This window comes from Centropristis striata, chromosome 3 (genome assembly GCF_030273125.1).
Source record: "Centropristis striata isolate RG_2023a ecotype Rhode Island chromosome 3, C.striata_1.0, whole genome shotgun sequence".
In the NCBI taxonomy this organism is placed as follows: Eukaryota; Metazoa; Chordata; class Actinopteri; order Perciformes; family Serranidae; genus Centropristis; species Centropristis striata.
In genome coordinates this window covers 5,195,595-5,214,360 of record NC_081519.1, presented here as the reverse complement: position 1 = coordinate 5,214,360, position 18,766 = coordinate 5,195,595, and the positions used below count along the sequence as shown (strand labels likewise).

The 18,766-nt window shown below is 36.0% G+C and overlaps 2 protein-coding genes across 4 annotated transcripts; one reads left to right on the top strand and one right to left on the bottom strand.

The window, feature by feature from the left end:
• Positions 1–947: 947 nt before the first annotated feature.
• LOC131968958 (uncharacterized) lies at positions 948–6,260 on the bottom strand. 2 transcript variants are annotated; one of them, XM_059330043.1, is made up of 6 exons: positions 6,059–6,260; positions 5,570–5,743; positions 5,312–5,471; positions 3,626–3,801; positions 2,367–2,595; positions 948–1,849 (listed from the first exon to the last, which is right to left on the bottom strand). In XM_059330043.1, the coding sequence occupies exons 2-6, from the start codon at positions 5,723–5,725 to the stop codon at positions 1,647–1,649; spliced, it is 924 nt and encodes a 307-aa protein (XP_059186026.1). In that variant the 5' UTR covers positions 5,726–5,743; positions 6,059–6,260; the 3' UTR covers positions 948–1,646. The 2 variants fall into 2 exon arrangements, with proteins under 2 accessions (XP_059186026.1, XP_059186027.1); XM_059330044.1 differs by having other exon boundaries at positions 5,312–5,468.
• A 227-nt stretch (positions 6,261–6,487) lies between these two features.
• Positions 6,488–16,861, top strand: rrp9 (ribosomal RNA processing 9, U3 small nucleolar RNA binding protein). 2 transcript variants are annotated; one of them, XM_059330042.1, is made up of 15 exons: positions 6,488–6,729; positions 6,882–6,976; positions 7,982–8,094; positions 8,186–8,253; positions 8,964–9,005; positions 9,106–9,232; positions 10,191–10,315; positions 10,428–10,520; positions 11,125–11,225; positions 11,304–11,438; positions 14,798–14,860; positions 14,988–15,133; positions 15,384–15,463; positions 15,555–15,628; positions 16,656–16,861. In XM_059330042.1, the coding sequence occupies exons 1-15, from the start codon at positions 6,646–6,648 to the stop codon at positions 16,756–16,758; spliced, it is 1,449 nt and encodes a 482-aa protein (XP_059186025.1). In that variant the 5' UTR covers positions 6,488–6,645; the 3' UTR covers positions 16,759–16,861. The 2 variants fall into 2 exon arrangements, with proteins under 2 accessions (XP_059186025.1, XP_059186024.1); XM_059330041.1 differs by having other exon boundaries at positions 14,988–15,145.
• Positions 16,862–18,766: the final 1,905 nt, after the last annotated feature.

The following is an 18,766-nucleotide window of genomic DNA, read 5'->3' as shown; positions in this document are numbered from 1 at the left end:
ACATCTTCTTTAAAGAGAGATAATCTTATTTGTGTGGGTTTTTTTCCGACTAATAGAAGCCTTGATTTTAAAACAGTTGTACTCTTTTGGGAGCTGATCATTGCTGGCAGAAGAGCATGAAACAGGACTCAGCGCTGACATCTGTTGGTTGATGGTAAAACCAACTCCCATGAGAGTATACAAGTGCATCTTAATACATTAGAATAGGCAACTTACTCATCCCTCACACCAGATCCAAAGAAGGAGAAGCAGCTTTTAGTGTCTATGCCCCAAGAAAGTGGAACACCCTGCCTGACACAGTCAAACATGCCACATCAGTAGCCATTTATAAAAAAAAATATTAAAAACCTATCTTTTTTTAACAGCATTCGGTTGAACTGTGTGTGTGCGTGTGTGGTTGTGGGAGTGGGTGCACATGTGTGAGTAAGTAAATGTGTATGTGGTGAATATGGCATAGCTTGTCAACCTGCACTCATCAATTAATTTGTAATTGATTTTTTCTAATTTTGTTTGTTTTTGTTTGTTTTCTGTTGTCTTGTTTTGTTTTTTAAACTGTACTTATGTATATCCATTGTGAAGCACATTGAGTCTGCCTTGTGCATGAAATGCGCTCTATAAATAAAGTTGAATTGAATTGAATTGAATATGATGGAAAAGTCCATTTCCAGTTGTCAAGTCAAATAGCCCCAACCAAGTATAATGTGCATATAGATGGACATACTTGTCAGAGGCCAACAATTCCATATTAAACATACTTTTTAAAACTTGTCTTTTGTAATATTCAATTTTTTTTTAGACACCGAATTTTAGGTCTTAATTAAATGTAAGCCATAATCATTATAATTAGAATAAATTAAATAAATGAAGACATGAAATGTTTCATTCTCTGTGTAAAGATCTATATAATGTGTTATTTCCACTTTTGAATTTAATTACTGACACAAATAAACTTTTATATGATATTCTAATTTATTGAGATGCACCTGTACAGTGCTTCACTGTAAGAAAGGGTCTAAGTTAACAGAAGGATTTCAGTTCTAAACGTTTATTGGCCCTTGGAAGCACAACAAACAGAGAAGTGATGTAATAGATGTTGTGGAAGCAGGAAGATTAATTATCACTTACAGCTTATTTTGCAACTGCCATAAAATCTACTCTAGAAACACAGTATCACTCGGTGTAATGCACAGTTTGTGATGAACAACAGGATGATGCTGCTATTACATTTTCAAATGTCCTACTTTCAAAACACACAAAGGCCGGCTGATTGAAAAGTTCAGTATAAATGTTGGACAAAGATCGACTTCACAGACTTGTTATTGGGAGCCACCCACTACCTCAAACTAAATAAGAACACTTGTTTGTTTGTTTGTACAACTGACGATTACATATGTGAATTCTTATAGTGCTGTTCTATGCCTCTGATGGGTCGGCAAATTAAACGCTACACTTTTCTAACACTTGACAAAAAAAAAACGACAGCCGTAAAAAAAAAAGCAAGAGTTCTAAAAAGTGTTAAAAAAAATGTACTAACTTCAAGCACTAGATTTGAATGATGAATAAACTACAGGTGGATTACAAAAAGGCAACCTGTCACACATTTCTATCAGACACGATGAGCAACAAATGAAGGCAGATTTAAAAGGTTATAACTGAGAATCACTTCTCATCCCTCCGTTTTCAGGCAGGAGTGAAGCATCTTGGCAAAAGCTTGCATCAATAATAGCTTTGTTTTCAGCTTTAACCATGCCCAGTCTCTTCTTTAATAGTTTGTCCTCATTATTCAACTTTGTGCGGATTGCAGTTTTTATTTGGCTGCTATCAACGCCGAATTTCACCGCCACGTGATCTGGAGGAAGAAGCATGAAATTATTGTTTTTAAATCTCCATTTGCATTATCAATTTCGGTAACACTTTACAATAACCATCATTTATAGATGGTAAATAGACCATTTATAAATGGTAAACAGATAGTTTATTAATGTTTAATCATCATTTATAAACCGTATAAAGGCCATTTAGAATGGTGAATAGAAAATGTAATGATGTTGAACTATAATTTATAAATGCCAAATAGATTACTTTACTATAAACAAACATAATTATTAGTTTATTAATAGCTTTACACTCATTATAACATTTTTAACACCATATTAAGTATGTAAATTATTTCAAAATGATTCTTATACCTTTAAGAAATTGCTTGAAAACATTTAAAGATTAAATATGTATAGAATTTTGTAAATGGTTAATAATAATTGGTTTATAAACCATCTATAAACATCACTTAGATGGTTATTGTAAAGTGTTACCTCAATTTCATTTGTGTGCTTGAATTCAGTGACATTAAATGTTCTATAGCTTACCAATTATACTTCTCAAGATGTCAGGTGGGAGTTGAGGCTTGTGGCAGTCTTCTCCAGTAAAGGTGTTCCTCCGGCCCTGCAGGGAGTGTGTGGCCAACGTTTCTCTGTCAAAAAGTATCATCAGCAGCGCCGACGTGTACTTCTTGTAGTCTGCGATCTCCGCGATGCGCTCATAAAGGTTTCTAGGTACTCGAAGATTCTCAGCAAGATATAGGAAGCTGTGATCATCCTGAAGGAAAAAAACAAAGAATGTTATTTACAAAACACATTAAGATGTTTTAATAGCTGTTAGTGTGGCTCCGTCTAGTTTTTCTTGAAACGCACACTTTAATTATGGAGCGTGAGGATGTAGTTGACGCGTGTTTTAAGCCGAAAAAGTTTCTTTCTTAGGGTTTATTGAAAACCTTTCGTTTCAGCATGACAAACAATAAACTGCAGCAATCCCAAAAATATTAATAATTATGAGCACGGTCAAAAACTAGTGTGCTCTCCTCGTCTCCATAATCCTAATTAAAACAAAGGAAGCAATTATGACATTACACACATCTCAGCCAATAAGAAGAGTGCAATTCCTACGAACCAATAGGCATTCTTACAACCTCAATAAAGAACTATGAACTACAAATCTGAATTATTTACCAGCTTTTCCACAATATACAAAATGGCTCTAACAATAGCATATTTCAATGTCTTATATCCATTACCTGATCTTAAAAAAGATCAAAATCAGAAGCACTGACAGATAGTTAGTTCTCCTACGATGACAAACATTTAGTAAACTGAGCACCTTCTCTCACAGGCTGCTCCAGCTCTGCTGTCAAAGGGACAGATATAAAAAAATCTTTCCTGCCGCATGCCATCACACTGTACAATAACAAATAGTCTGGTTCATTTCATACCGTCGTTATGCACTTTATGTGTTTTTTATGCACACTGTTCATTGCACCAACATTTTTATAATGCATCTTCATATTTATTCTGCACTGGAATTCTACTCCTTAATACATACTCCTTCTTTAGACACTTTATTTTTACATTACATTTTATTGTATTTTAATATTTTATTGCTTGAAGTATTCCTAGGTTGTTCTTTTTATTTAATTGTGTTGTCATTGTCTCTGTGTGTAATGCTGCGGCTACACTGTAATTTCCCAGCTTGGGATAAATAAAGTATCTATCTATCTATCTATCTATCTATCTATCTTCCCTGAATTGTCTTGAAATCGGTTTATTAGGAGGCATGAAGAACGAGTGCTGACCTCTGGGATGTTATGAACCTCGCTCATCTCGGCCTCAGGCTCAGCCAGGAACGAGATGGACTCGTCTTGAGAGTTCTGCGGTGTGGCGGACGCCTCTCCTCCTTGGAGAACATGATCCAGAGTGACCCGCAGTTCATGTGCCGTGTGCCTCATCTGCATCATGAGAGTGTTCATCTCTGTAAAAAGTGTCAAAACCACTTTAGAAATCCTGAAACAGAGCAAGTTTATTCAAAGAGTAATTGACATGATGAGATGGTTTGTTTACAGCATGTTAGGATGCATTTCTAGGTAAGTTCTAGTTCTAGTAACTCTGCACAGCATGTATCCATACACTGCAAAAAAAAAGGTGTGTCTAAAAACAAGATCAAGAATCCGGCCTGAGGTCCCTTTGCTGCATGTCTTCCCCTCTGTCTCCCCCTTTCTATCTGTCTCTATCTAATAAAGCAGTAAAATGCCAAAAAAAAAATCTTTAAAAACAAGATCAAAACACTAAATCTGAGGGAAATGATCTTGCTGCGTGGACAGAAAATGTCACTTGACAAGATTTCTTGAATCAAGATTCTTGAATCTAGATTCTTGAATCTAGAAAGAAGCATGTTGAACACTTAAAATAAGAAATTAACTCTTAAAACAAGATACATTATCTCAGACTCCTGAATCTAAGTTTTTTTTTATCTTGGTAAGAACCAAATAATTTGCAGTGTAAGCTCAGCAAACTTGATACTCAGGTATGTGGTATTTCAGGAACAGACTGTGTGTCTGCACAGACCACTTCATTCAGCTATGTCAGGCTGAACAGATAAGATGACTACACTGACCATATATATGTTACATCTGTGTGACATGTTGACTATGTATGTACAATGTTCAGCAGAATAACTGGCACTGTGCCATGACAAGTGTATATTGTGCTCAGCCTCTGTAACATTCATTCATTTTCTGTAAGCATGTCAGAGATGAGTCTGACGTCTGGTGGAATAAATGTGCATTATACAATCCTTTCTTCACTTGTTCTCCTACTTCATCAAACCACAGAATGCATACTATAACAGCACAGATTTTAGTAGAACCGCTCCCACTTAAAAAAAAACATTTGACAGCCAAACTCATAAAAGTATTTAGAAAATCATTTAATTGCTCATTATATAATTTTGTTCTCCCTACAATGTGTCTGAATGCCTTTCCTGTAATTTTCTAATAAGTTCAGTTGTAAGTATTCTTAGAAAAAATGCTCAATGGAAACACAGACAAATACTTATATGTTGCATTTTTTTAAATCCGGTAATTGCTGAAGATTTAATTCTCAAAATGTGTTCAAAGGTGTTTTTGCCTGAAGACATTTTTTTTTGCACGATCTGCTGTGCACAGACTGTATAAGTTTTAAACTGGAAGGTTCAAAAATATATTAAAAACTAATTATTTTTCCCTTTTCTGACTAGCAAATTAAATGTTTTCCCCAGAGGGCGTTTTACAACTTATTCAGAAATTACAGATGAAAAATAAAGCATTACCTGCAATTCACTTTTCTTTGTCTGAGTTGTTTTGGTCTAAAATATATAAAAATTAACCGAAAAAAGCTCAACGTGTAATATGTCATGCCATGGCTATGATTACAGCAAGGTTAGACACAAACAGGTATTATTTTTTAAGCATATTCATAATAGATTAATCTTTTTTTTCACTCACCTTTCAGCTCCCTCAGTTCCCTCTCTGCCAAAATTCTACATCTTCGCTCATACTTGAGTTGTGCCTGCAGTTGCTCTATCTTCATGAGGAGGCTGATGGTGTCTGTTCTGATGCCCGGGCTTGCAATATTTTCTTCATCAAATTCAATGTTTTCATGCTGCTAAATGAGAAGAAACCACATGAAAAACCTCCACGTGTAGTAATGCAAACAACAGTTGTTCTTTAATGCACAATTCCACAGCATGCAGCATCTCTCACCTCATTGTTGGGGAAAGGTGAGTAGCTGGACTCTTCAGCCAGCCTGTACTTATCCTCCGCTGGATCACAGCCAAACTCCTGTGCATCATTGCCGATTTTTATCATCTTGACTGGTACTTGTGTTGGAGTCGCTCCTGCGTCTCTCTTGGGTGGCATTAGGGGTGAGAAAAAAATCTGGGGAGAGTGCACATTGGACCAGTTGACACAATCAATCACAGCTCTTCTGCACAAGATGGAATCTAACTTTTAACTAACTTTTTTTCGGACGCTCTACGTTTTTTTATTTTTTATTTTGTAGGCTACTAAGGTCATTCGAGAAAATAATGAAAAGTTAGTTCACGTCGCATCCCCCTCCCCCTGCCTCCTCAACCCCTCCTACTAGCTTCCAGATTTCCTCCAGCTGGAGCCAATGAGTGACTCAAACTGTTTTTCAATACACAGTCAAATACATTTTTACGTTTAATGTTAGACGGTTCAGAGGAGGCTCACCTGGCCGTGCAGCTATACTTCACGGATACACTGTAACCACACTCACTGAGGACAGAGACAGCGCAGTAAATGCAAATACTGCGTAGTAGAGGAAGTAGTAGTACTACTGCAGTAGTACAGTACATAGGTCCTGATACAATTACGGCTAATTGTTAACAGCCGAGCAAAACGTTTCCGGTTAAATAGGTGTGAAATACTGCTCCTGTATTTATCTTTCCCTGGGTGTGGTACACTTGTGTATAAGAGTATTGTGTTGTGAGATTTATATTTTTACAATTATGTGCGGAACAAAGCTGCGAAAGCGAATTCCCCGAGGGAAGTATTTCACACCAGTACAGTTTCCTGCTCTTCTAAATTATTGCTTTAACCAATAGAAATTTAGAGTTTTAACCGAAGGCGGGGCTTCATGAGGAAAGTCCGAAAATCAACCAATCAGCGACCGTCTTCAAATGTGACTTCAGCTTCCTAGTGTGGTTGCAGTGTACCCATGTGGGTTCAATGTTGACTTGCTGCCTTAGAAAGTTGAGGAGTTAAATCTTGTCTACAGTTATAGTTTTTCTTTGAAACGTCGCTTGACGCGTTTCACCATGTCTTCGTCTTTCTTTATAAAGAAAAATGAAAACCCCAAATTAGCCAAAAAGGGGAAAAATACAGCGCCGTTAAAACGAAAGGTAAGTTAGCTGGACTGTTAGCATTAAGCTAAATCAGAGTAGAGATAGCTAACACATGCTTACCTGATCGAACCTGCTGTTTTAACGCTTTTTACACTGTTCACCACATTGTATTTCATTAAAAATCCTACATTTTCTTTCTCTTGCTGCAGAGTGATGGAGACTCGGGTGGAAAGAACAAACTACGGGCGAAGAAGCCCAGCTCCAAACACAACGAAGAGATCTCCAGCGATTCTGAGACGGAGAGGTGAATGTCTGGTGGGATCACTTTGGGTTCATGCATTAGTTTTAAAGCACATAACCACTGCTGGAAGAATTATTCACATGCTCTTCTTACTCTAAGTGCTAATAGCACCCTGTTAAAGTACTCAATTACAAGTAAAGGTCTGCATTAAAAACCTTATTTAATTATAATTATGTCAGTATTACAAGGAAAATGTCCTTGGAAAAAAATGGAAATTAATTTGTCTCAGCAGCTTAAAGATACAGAAGTTACAAAGATATTAATATAAATAAATAAGACATTATCTTACATAAATGCTTACATTGCTGCTATTGAACATTATTATTAATATTGCAAATATGTTTTTTCTTCAGGTGTTACACATTCATGAAAAGAGATTGTTGCATGGTACAATAAATACAAAAAATATGAAGTATTTGTAATATATGTATTTATAGGTAAATGATAAACACAGTACAGTATTAAAAAAAATTGACTGCAATTGATCAACCTGTGGTTAAAGGTGCGCACATTTTAACAACTTTATATGCTGTTGGGTAGTTCAATGTACAGAAATACAACATATTCTTTAAGATATATGTTAAGATGTGCTTGTCTCTAAAAAGTCTTAAAAACAGTTTTGTGACAATGCAGATTCCACATGACCCAAGGGGTTTTAAATAGTTTATTGAATTTAAGAAGTAGAAGAATTTTTCTTGTCAACACATGCAGGAACAGTTTATCACAAAAAAACAAGAAATCACCAAAATTGATGATGCATGATTTCTAGCGGACAGGAAGGGTCTAAGAAATTGTGATCTTGTAGTAACTGAAGCTGACATAAACATGTAGTGGAGCAAAAAGTGCCATAATCACCTCTCAAATTTGGTGGAGTAGAATTATAATTTGCACAAAATGGAACTACTAGAAGTACCTTTAATTTGTACTTGATTGAAGTAGTTGAGTAAATGTACTTGGTTACATTCCACCACTGCACATAACTAACAGATTTTGTTTCTTGTTTCTCAGTCCTGTAGTGCCCAGGAAAAGACAGTCCAATGAAGACATTGATTATGACGAAACACCACAGGAGAAGAAGCTTCGATTAGCCAAACTTTACCTCCACCAGCTGCAAGAAGAAGGTGAGCTTGTATAATACATGCAGCATAACTTGGAAGTCTATTATAACTTGTATGCCTGTATATATTTATTGTGTGATCTGTCTCTCATCAGAGGAAGAAAAAGCAGAAGAAGAGTCCTTTGAGACTGATCTGATTGCTGGAAGACTTCAAGAAGAAGTGGTAAGAAAGCTTTCTGTATTTAAGTACATTGTAGATAAGAGTGTAATGGCCACAGGGAACAGGACCCCCTCACTCTTCATAATCTGGTTTCTGTCTACTTGTCTAGTTTAGTGGCAATGCAGTTTGATCCTTAAATAATCTATAATCTCCTTTACTTTACTTGCTACCATAAATCCACATTCACATGAGTGGTCACATTAATTTATTAGTGTTTGCAGCAAAATATTACGTGTAATATTTTCCTCCTAGTTTGTACTTTTTTTATTTTTTTTTTATTTAAGTATTTTTTTAATTTTTAATTTTTCAACATATAATACAAACACTTACAAACAGCCGAGACAGACACCAAAAACAGACAGGAAAAATAAATAAATTAAATTAAAATCCTCCTAGTCTGTACTTCATAATCTACATGCAGAAAGTTGTTGAGCCTGAGAAAAGTACTGCAGCTACTAATGATGGGGAATAATTAAGCTCTCTGAGCCACTGAATCACTGTGAATTAGTTTTAAATGTGAACATGGTCCACTGTTTCAAGGCGATTCAAATAGATGTTTTTGTCTTGTAAACCATATTGTCGTCTTACCTGACCTCCAAGCCAACCCCCTGTTCCTGATCTTAGTCTGCCTTTTTTTTGTTGCATTAAATATGTTGGATTAATTCCCATACACCGGTCTTTATTTATATTGCTGTTATTTTTATCCCCTTCAGCTTGAACAAAAAGGAAAGCTTCAGCGACTTATTGCCAAAGATGTAAGTAAATCTTTAATCTCCACAGCATGTCCAATATTATGAAGGGGAAAACTTGTTCATGACCAGACTGATGTTTAATTAATGTTTTTCTGTCTTTTAGCTCATGCCACCGGATGCTTCAGAGATCAGGGTGTTAAGAGGACACAAACTTCCAATCACTTGTCTGGTCATTAGCTCCGATGACAAGTACATCTTTTCTGCTGCCAAAGACTGCTCCATCATTAAATGTTAGTATCAAGGTTATTATAGTTAACGAAATAACGAAAACTGGAATTGAAAAAACATTTTCGTTAACTGAAATAAAAATAAAAACTAGAGTTTTTAAAAAAACGATAACTAACTGAAACTGTATTGCATGGTTACAAAACGAACTAAAACTAACTAAAATTATATTGGAAATGTCCTTAGTTTTCGTTTTTGTCAACTTTTTTCATTCATAATTCAGTGTTTCTATTTGAACATGCAACACATGGTAAATATGTTTACTGAGACTGGGATGTTGACACTCCAACCAAAATTCAAAACAGTTAATAACCTTATTGGGGCTGAGATGATAAACCAAAGGAAATAAAGGCAAAATTTATTATGACCACTTTGAATCTTGCACCCAACACATAGCCCATTACAAAAAACTGAAACTAACACTAAAACTAATAAAAACTAAACTAAAACTAATAAAAACTAAAACTAACACTAAAACTAATAAAAACTAAAACTAACACTAAAACTAATAAAAACTAAACTAAAACTAAGCATTTTCAAAAAATTAAAAATAAACTAAAACTAGAAAACTCACTCTTAAAACTAACTGAATTTGAAAACAAAAATTCACAACGAAATTAAAACTAAAACTAATGAAAAATCCCAAACTATTATAACCTTGGTTAGTATACATAAAAATCCTGAAAATCCTTTGATACTTTTTAGAATATTGCAAACAAACAAGGGTAAAATACTGAATAGATGCAGATAAATCTGAAAATTGTTTGCCTTGTACCTGAGACTAATGGTCATTTGGTAGTCCAAAAACCTATTTTTTTTTTTTTTTTTACAACTAAGTTGTTAAAAAAACCCTCTATGCTCACATGTGCATTATCTAGTGTGCAAACACTGTCCAGCACCTAGTATTTATCAGCTGGATGCTTTTGTAAAAGTCTCAACTCAGTGTTTTTTCTATATGTTCAGGGGATGTTGAGAGCGGGAAGAAACTGCACACAATACCTGGTGGAAGGAAAGGAACAGAGGATCGGCATGTTGGACACACGGCTCATATCCTGTGTATGTCCATAGCATCAGATGGAAAGTACTTGGTGAGTGGTACTCTCTTTCTCGGTCTCTCTTTCAGCATCTCTGCTTTAGCCAGTAGTTTGCCAGAGTAAGACATCATATTGTAACAAAAGTCTCTTTCTCCACATCTTTTAGGCCACTGGAGACATGAACAAACTGATCATGATCTGGGAGGCAGAAACATGTAAACATGTATATAAATTCACAGGACACAAAGGCCCCGTGTCGGTACGTTCTCCCTCTTTCTCTCTCAGCTGCATGCTCCTCTTATACAGCTATTCTCAACCTTGGGGTCGGGACCCCAATTGGGGTCGCGAGATGATTTCTGGGGGTCGCCAAATCATTTTGGAAGTCAGCTCTGTCTCCGCTGTGTTAAAGTGTTCATGTGTTAATGTGTTTTAGTCTTTTTGGTCACTTATTGTCTTTTTTTTGGTCATTTTGTCTTTTTTTCTGGGGGTTTTTTTTTATCATTTTGTTTTAAATTTGTGTCGTATTCGTTTTTTAGTCATTTTGTGTCTTTTTTTTTAGTCGTGTCTTTTTTTTAGTCATTTTGTCTTTTTTTTTTTTTTTTTTTTTTTTTTTGGTATTTTGTTTCCTTTTTTGGGTCATTTTGTGTCTTTTCTGGTCATTTTGTGCCTTTTTTTTGATCATTTTGTTTCTTTTGGGTGATCTGAACTGTGCGTGTGAGATTCTGTTCAGTGAGCGGGGGTCGCGGACAACATGCATGTTAAATTGGGGGTCGCGACTCAAAAAGGTTGAGAACTACTGCTCTTATACACCGGCTGTGAGCTCTTCCTGTGAATCTCATCAAATGCCTTTTTTACCTTCTCAGGGTCTTTCCTTCAGGAAGGGAACTCACGATCTGTACAGTGCCTCTCATGATCGCTCGATAAAGGTGTGGAACGTGGACGAGAATGCATACGTGGAAACTCTGTGAGTAACTTAACCAACAAATAATTAATCTCATTGCTAGATACGTAGCAGGTGTCCTAACTGACTGTGTCGCTGTAGCTTTGGGCATCAGGACGCCATCACAGGACTGGACTGTCTGAGCCGTGAGCGCTGTGTGACGGCGGGAGGAAGGGACCGCTCGGTGAGGGTGTGGAAGATCGCAGAGGAGTCTCAGCTGGTGTTCCACGGCCACGAGTGAGTCCATCCACCTGTCCTCTGGTGTTATTGTGTCTAATGCTGGGCTTACACCAAACGATTTTCACAGTCCCAGACTAAAAACTAAAAGTCTTTAGTAAATCTAGGCGTCTTACTGGAGTCACAGCGCTCCCGTCATCCCGATCGTTAAGTGTAAGGTAGTAATCGGCGCTGTTTCTTATCAGTCTTTTCCTAGTCTTGGGTTTGCGATCATATCAAACGTGTTTGATATGATCGCAAGTCGCAGTGACGTAACACAATCAACAACCAATAGATGAGCAGACCGGCCAGTAAAACCACTTCGACATGAAAAAGTAACATCACAATAATGTTAGTAAACTCAGTCCTAAATACAAATATAGAGATGTAATATATTTACGGCCACAAGCGGGATTTTGGGGGCGCTGTTTCTTAGTAAAGAGAACAGTAAGCAGACCCAGTTAAAATGTATAAATAAATGTATACATAAATAAGTAATAAATAATTGATGATGAATGTGTGATTAACTAAATTAAAGTTGATAGAGCTGATAAGTATAATTATTCAATTAAACAAATTATAATTAAATAGGACATAAATGTATATCATGAATTATTTTCTACAGTTTCCTTTCCTTTATTCTTCCTTATATCTATTTTTACTGTAAAATAGTCAACTTTTCATGTCAGAAAAACAGAAATCCTTTTTCAGCTTTGTGAGGGGCATTTTGTGGCGTCTTCTCCTCTTCTTTTTTTTTTTTTTTTTTTTTTCCCAACACAAACCACTGCACACACAAAAAATGCATGGTAGGTAAAAAAATGCTAAAGGAAATCTAGTTGTAGTTTTGTAAATGGTGACCCTGCAAGATTCACAGTCTTTGTAGGATCTCAGTTTGAGACTAGGCTGGGACTAAAAACTCTAAACACTTGTCTTTAGATGTGAGCTGATAGTCTTGCAGGAGTCTTTCCAAATCTTTTCAAAGTCTTCTGGTGTATAGGTAGCATTAGCTGTTTGCACCTTTTGAATTAAGATGTTTGTCTACTGACAGATCCATAATAAAACACAGGGCAGTACACTAACCAAGTGAGACATTTTAAAATTGTCAAGGAAGGAAGTATTCCTTTTTTATTTATTATTATTTTTTTTTATTCACTTTTTATTGAGGAATTTTTAAACATTTTGTACAGAACAAAGAACAGGAACAGTTGGGGTGGGGGGTACCTATATCACACAGCATCATCATTTTCTCCTAGCATCATTATTTGCAGCAGTCGTTGTTAGTTAAACAACAGTTTTATATAAAATCAGAACTTGTAGGCTTAACATACTGTCCATTTTGACCAAGTTTTGTAAAATGAGTCCATTTGCGATTTTAGTTGAAAAGTCACTTTTTCCATTGTGTAGATGTCTTGTATGATGTTGATCCAGTCCTCATTTTGTGGTTGCTCAGGTTTGAGCCATCTCCTGTTAATTGCCTTTTTGCTTGCTGCTAAAAGAATATGAAGCAGTTTCTTGTCTGCATTGCTAAAGCCGTCTAGTAATATGTTACCGAGATATACAGTTTCAAATAAAAAGGGGAAAACAATTGAGAAAACATTCTGCAAATGGTGATGAATCTCAACCCAGTACCTTTGAATAATTTTACACTTCCAGAAAACATGGAAATGATTAGCTCCTTCAAAACCACACCTCCAGCAGGCATCTCCAGTTCTACGGTATCTTTTTTGAGCTGGTGTAATGAAAAAACGCATAATATTTTTCCAACAAAATTCACGCCAGATATTTGACCCAGTTGAGACCCACTGGATTTTACAGATGTGCTCCCAGTTTTCCTCAGTTATCGTAAAGCTCCCTTCTCTTTCCCATTTTTCTTTCACATAATATGTGTTTTCCCCCGTATTACTTTCTTTTTTAAAGGTAAAACGTTTTTTTGAGTTGGCAGTGAAGTATTTGAAACGGGCAAAAATACGGTGAATGGATGATATGAGAAAAACTTGCAGATCAGTGCTGGTGTGTTCACTGTAATAATGTTCATATTCAAATAATCTTTACATACCATAGTAATATTTTTAATATATATGTTCACCATAGAGGCTTTTGTCACTTTAGTGCCATACAGTATAGATCATAAATATCATAATATATGTGTAGCGGCACTCCATTTGGTCTTCCTTCTTAACTACACCACTTCTATAGTCAGTCGATAAAAACACTCTTTTCCCACGCGAGCGACGAGACATGACAACTTCTTTGTCTTTTAAAATGTTTACTTAAAAACAACAAAGTAAATTACAAGTCTGACGCACGGTCAAAAGACTGTCGCTTCCACCATGTTCTGACTAAAAACGAAACTTAAGATACACAGTCAGTTACCATAGTTACCACTATATAGTGACATCACAATGTAAATTTAAAGGCATAGAAACATTTTTAACGCTTTAACCATTTCTAATTGTATATTTTAAACTAACATACTCTTAGCATTGCATGAATTACAATGAAATTATTATCATTCATTTTTAGCTGTTTTTAACTCAAATTATTATTGATGAACTGGCCCTTATTGGCCCTTACAATATGTATGTTATGGTCGTTGTCAAACCAGCTGCTACGATGTTCATGAGCCTACATGTGTTTTTGTAAAATAAAGTATTAACAGCGTGTTTTAGAATACTTGGCCTGATTCCAAAAAATTGTTTTGGAAAAAAACAAAACATTACTTTGAACATTAAATATATAATGTCTTGAACAGAAGTCAATATAAAGTACTTAGACAGGTCTTAGACGGGTGTGAAAACATGCCTAGAATAATTGATGCTGGTTTGAAGGCGAAGGGTGGTCACACCAAATATTGAATTGATTTTTGATTATTCTTCTGTTCACTCACATTGCAACTTGTTAATTGATTTAAAATAATATTTCTTTTTTTGAAAGCATTCTTATTTTACAGCATTTTTTTCCACACCTGTCTAAAAGCTTTGCACAGTGCTATATGTCAAAAGATTAGAAAATGATCACAAATGTCCCAACTATTTTTGGAATGGACTGTACGAATTGTATTTTATTCATGAGGTACCTGCTTTATAAATTGAAAAAACACTCTAAATTGTGAGGGTAAACTAGTCTATTCTTTGATTTTTGGATTGCAGGAAAAAACTAATCCTGCCAATTTATTATTATAGATATATAATGTAGAAAAACGTATTAAATATAGTTATTTCAGTATTAATTTTGAATCACCATTTCAGATATATATTTTTAAAAATGGATTTTATTACCTTTGGCTTTTGAATATTCTTGTGTGATTTGCTGTACTGGTTGCATAAACTATGGGATAGACAGGCAAACATAATCTGTTACTTTTTCTGTCTTCCTTTTAGGGGTTCAATCGATTGTATCCAGCTCATAAACGAGGAGCACATGATAACAGGAGCCGATGACGGGTACGGCAGCTGCAACTTTTTTTTTTTTTTTTTTTTTACAGTTTTCGTGCTCGAGATCTGATAGTGTTGACGGAGTAATTCATGTTTCTCTTCTGTGCACTCTCTCGGTCTTTCTGAACGACCTCAGCTCCGTGGCTCTGTGGAGTGTCAACAAGAAGAAGCCCCTCAGCACAGTGAAGCAGGCGCACGGTTGCCATGGCGACGCGGGGCTGGAGCAGCCTCATTGGGTCGCTTCGGTGGCGGCGCTTCAGAACTCAGATACCGTCGCCTCAGGTGCCTCTGGCTGTGAGAGTCCTCCTTACCAGCTTTTTTTTATTATCACACACACACACAGACACTTTATTATGCATTCAGTTAAACCTTTCAACAGTTCTCTCTTGTGAATACAATCAATATAATTAATAAACATTAAAAACAAATGTCCTCCACACCCACAAGTAGAACATTTGGTGCAGTTGTGTTTAGTTTAGCTGCATATCAGACGTCCTGCTGTCTTTAGTGACTAAAGTTTTCTTCTGTCCAGGTTCACACAACTCACATGTGCAACTGTGGAAGTGTGGCCAGCATTTCCGTGGGCTGGAGCGTCTGTTCAGCGTTCCAGTGGTAAGCTCCAACATCCTCTTTTCTTTGTTTTAGCCAATTATTGTAGACATTTAGCATGCACAAACATCTCACTATGTCTCCTCTCTCTCAGCCCGGGTTTATCAACAGTCTGAAGTTTTCCAGCTCCGGTCAGTTCCTGGTGGCAGGAGTTGGACAGGAGCACAGGTAACTGAACTAAAGAACATGTTTCCATAGCAACTGTCAGTAAGAGGTCCTCGCAAAGTGCCAGTTTAGGTTCATGTTCAGATGATGAAATGTCCTCTAGATGGCAGTGTTAATCTGTCTCTCAGTCACAGTCACAGGTGAAAAGAAACATCGACTTGTTTCTAGAAAGAAGTGACAGTAGCTGAGACTTTAGGAAAGTTATTTACTGTAGGAAATGTACTTTTCAGGGTGCCTACAGGTGCTGGAAATCCTTAAACACCGGACTTTTACTGTGCCGTTTTCAGTGTTAAGTGTTCAGATTTTGTGATTAAGTGCTTGAAATCGGTTATATATGGTGCAAAGTTCACATATTTAAACATGACACTTGTGTTTTCCGTTTTTTTTTCTTCTGTAGAACGCTGCCAGGAAAAGGCAGTTTTGTTTGTTGTAGCACAATAATGTAGTGATGGATGTTAATAATTTATTGTGTTCGGTGGATAATTAAACAAAAACAAGAGACTCGTGACCTGAAGCCCTTGTATTTGAACTGTGTGGAGAAATTGGCAACAAGTAGATGAGGTTTAAATTTGATTTGCAGATTTTAGTTGTTGCTTTGGCTTTTTTCCCCCTGCCGCCTACAGTTAATAAAGCACTTTGACTGTCTGAACATATCCTCAAGGCAAAGGTCACTTGAGTCATTTCCATTTTCTTGTAATGAGAATTCCAACAACAGTCTCTTCAGCCACACTCGCTCATAAGTTTCAAATGTTATGATCCACACAAACATTTTAAATGATTAGTGATGATTCGCTCTGATTATTCACTTTTTCCACATATATTTAAGGCAATGCTATAGAAGAGGTTAACCATGCACAACTTCAGAGCTGTTTATTATTGTGTGAAACAATTGTAGTAATAAGAATAATAATAATAAGAAGAAGAATTATCCTTTTTTTTTTTTCTTCTGATATTTTTCTTTTCAAATCTTGATGTCATACGTAGCGGTTTGTATCCATTACCTCTGATTTTTAAATTTGTTTTCCTGCAGGTTGGGCCGATGGTGGAGACTAAAAGAGGCCAAGAACGGGATCTATATTATTCCTCTTAAAAGGAAACCTCCAAACCCAGAGGAAGCCAAGAAGACTGAATAGTGGACTTTATTTTGTAAATTAAAGGTTTAGAAAAATACCCATTTCTTATGTATATCATCCTTTTGAGGGGAAAAAATGAATTCTATAAACTCTTTTGTTTGTACAGGTGTTCACTGTGAGTCTCTTCTGTGATAAAAGTTTTTAAAAAGCTTAAACAGCTTTAGTGAAGGAGTCTGCAGCGTGGGGAAGGTGGGCTGTGTTTGGATATGGCCACAAGTGAGAAAAGACTGTTGTAGGTGTCAGTACATCCTGTCGAGGTGACCAAAACTCCTCTATTACAAGCTTGTGATCCAAACTTGGGCTTTTTTATTATTTTTACTAATTAGGGCCCGAGCAGGCAACAACCTGCGAGGTCCCTATTGTATTTCGAATGATTATTTGTTTTGTTTTTTATTCTTGTGCCCAAATGATTGCATTTTTCACTGCCTGAACATATCCCTTTAATCCTCATACAGTGTCTGAAGGAGGACTCTTAACTGATATGTATAAGTTAGAAGAGGCAGGTAGCAATGGTGGAAAGTAACTATGTACATTTACTCAAGTACTGGACTAAAAGTACAATTTTTGAGGTACTTTTATGTACATTTTATTTAACTTTATACTTCTACTCCACTACATTTTGAGGCATATATTGTACTTTTTACTCCTCTACATTTAGCTGGCAGCTTTAGTTCCTTTTCAGGTCAAGATTTAAAATGAAAAATATGATACATTTAAAATTATTACCCATTTAACATAGTCTGCGCATGCGCGAGTCGCTGCGCAGTGCGCATGCGCAGATTGTTAAATCTTGACCTGAAAAGTAAAGATGTAAAAAGGACAGTGGTAGAAGAAGTATTCAGATCCTTTACTTCAGTAAAAGTACTAATACCACACTGTGAAATGACTCCACTCTGCTCATTTTAACTACCTAATAAGCTAATAAGTGGTTTAATTTATAAAAATAATAATTAAATGTATCATGTTTTTCATTTTAAATCTCGACCTGAAAAGTAACTGAAACTGTCAGCTAAATGTAGAGGAGTAAAAAGTACAATATATGCCTCAAAATGTAGTGGAGTAGAAGTATAAAGTTACATAAAAGTACCTCAAAATTTTACTTTAAGTCCAGTACTTGAGTACATAGTGTGTACATATGTACATAGTTACTTTCCACCATTGCTACCTGCCTCTTCTAACTTATACATATCAGTTAAGAGTCCTCCTTCAGACACTGTATGAGGATTAAAGGGATAGTTTGTGCATTATTATACAAAACTTGGTACAATTATTGTCAATGCCCTCCTGAGGATAAACCTTGAAGATTTTATTGATCGGCCCCTAGGTGGCGCTCTGCGAGGGCCCGTTCAGTACTGCTTGTTTTTATCTTGTTCTACTTTAAGTTCCTCCATCAATTCGTCTTACTTTTTAAATCATTAGCAGCTGTTTAAGGAGCAAGGGTTAAGTTTGTCTTCCCCCTCTGTCATCATGGTAACTGCTTCAGTCCAGTTATTGCAAGCCTATTAGAGCCAAACATTACTATTAACTCTGCAGGAGAATAATTTATCCCTGCTGGTAAATGACCTGCAGTACCTTTTAAATCTTGCAAAATCTCATTGATGAAGCCATAATAGAATTTTTATAGTTGGCTTCAGTATTTGTAGCTATAAATAAATGGCACTTACAGAGGCATGGGTGTGCTGAAATTCTTTATTAATTGGAAATAATGATTCATCGGCATAACCCTGATTAGTTATAATAGAGGCGATAATTAACATTGCAATGATAAGCCAGTTTAGTTTTGTATTTGCACTTTACTCATTTTCCTGCAGGTGTCCTCTTTGGCTTTGAAGGAAGTGTTACTGTCTTTTTAGCCGCTACATAAACTGTTCTGAGTGCTCTCGTTATTTAATGTTTTTTTTTTACAGAAATGTTAAGAGGGAATACCATTTCTATTTCCACATTTACACTTAAACATATTGACAATATTTTGCAGTTTGTTTTTTTTAACACACATTTAATCTGTAAA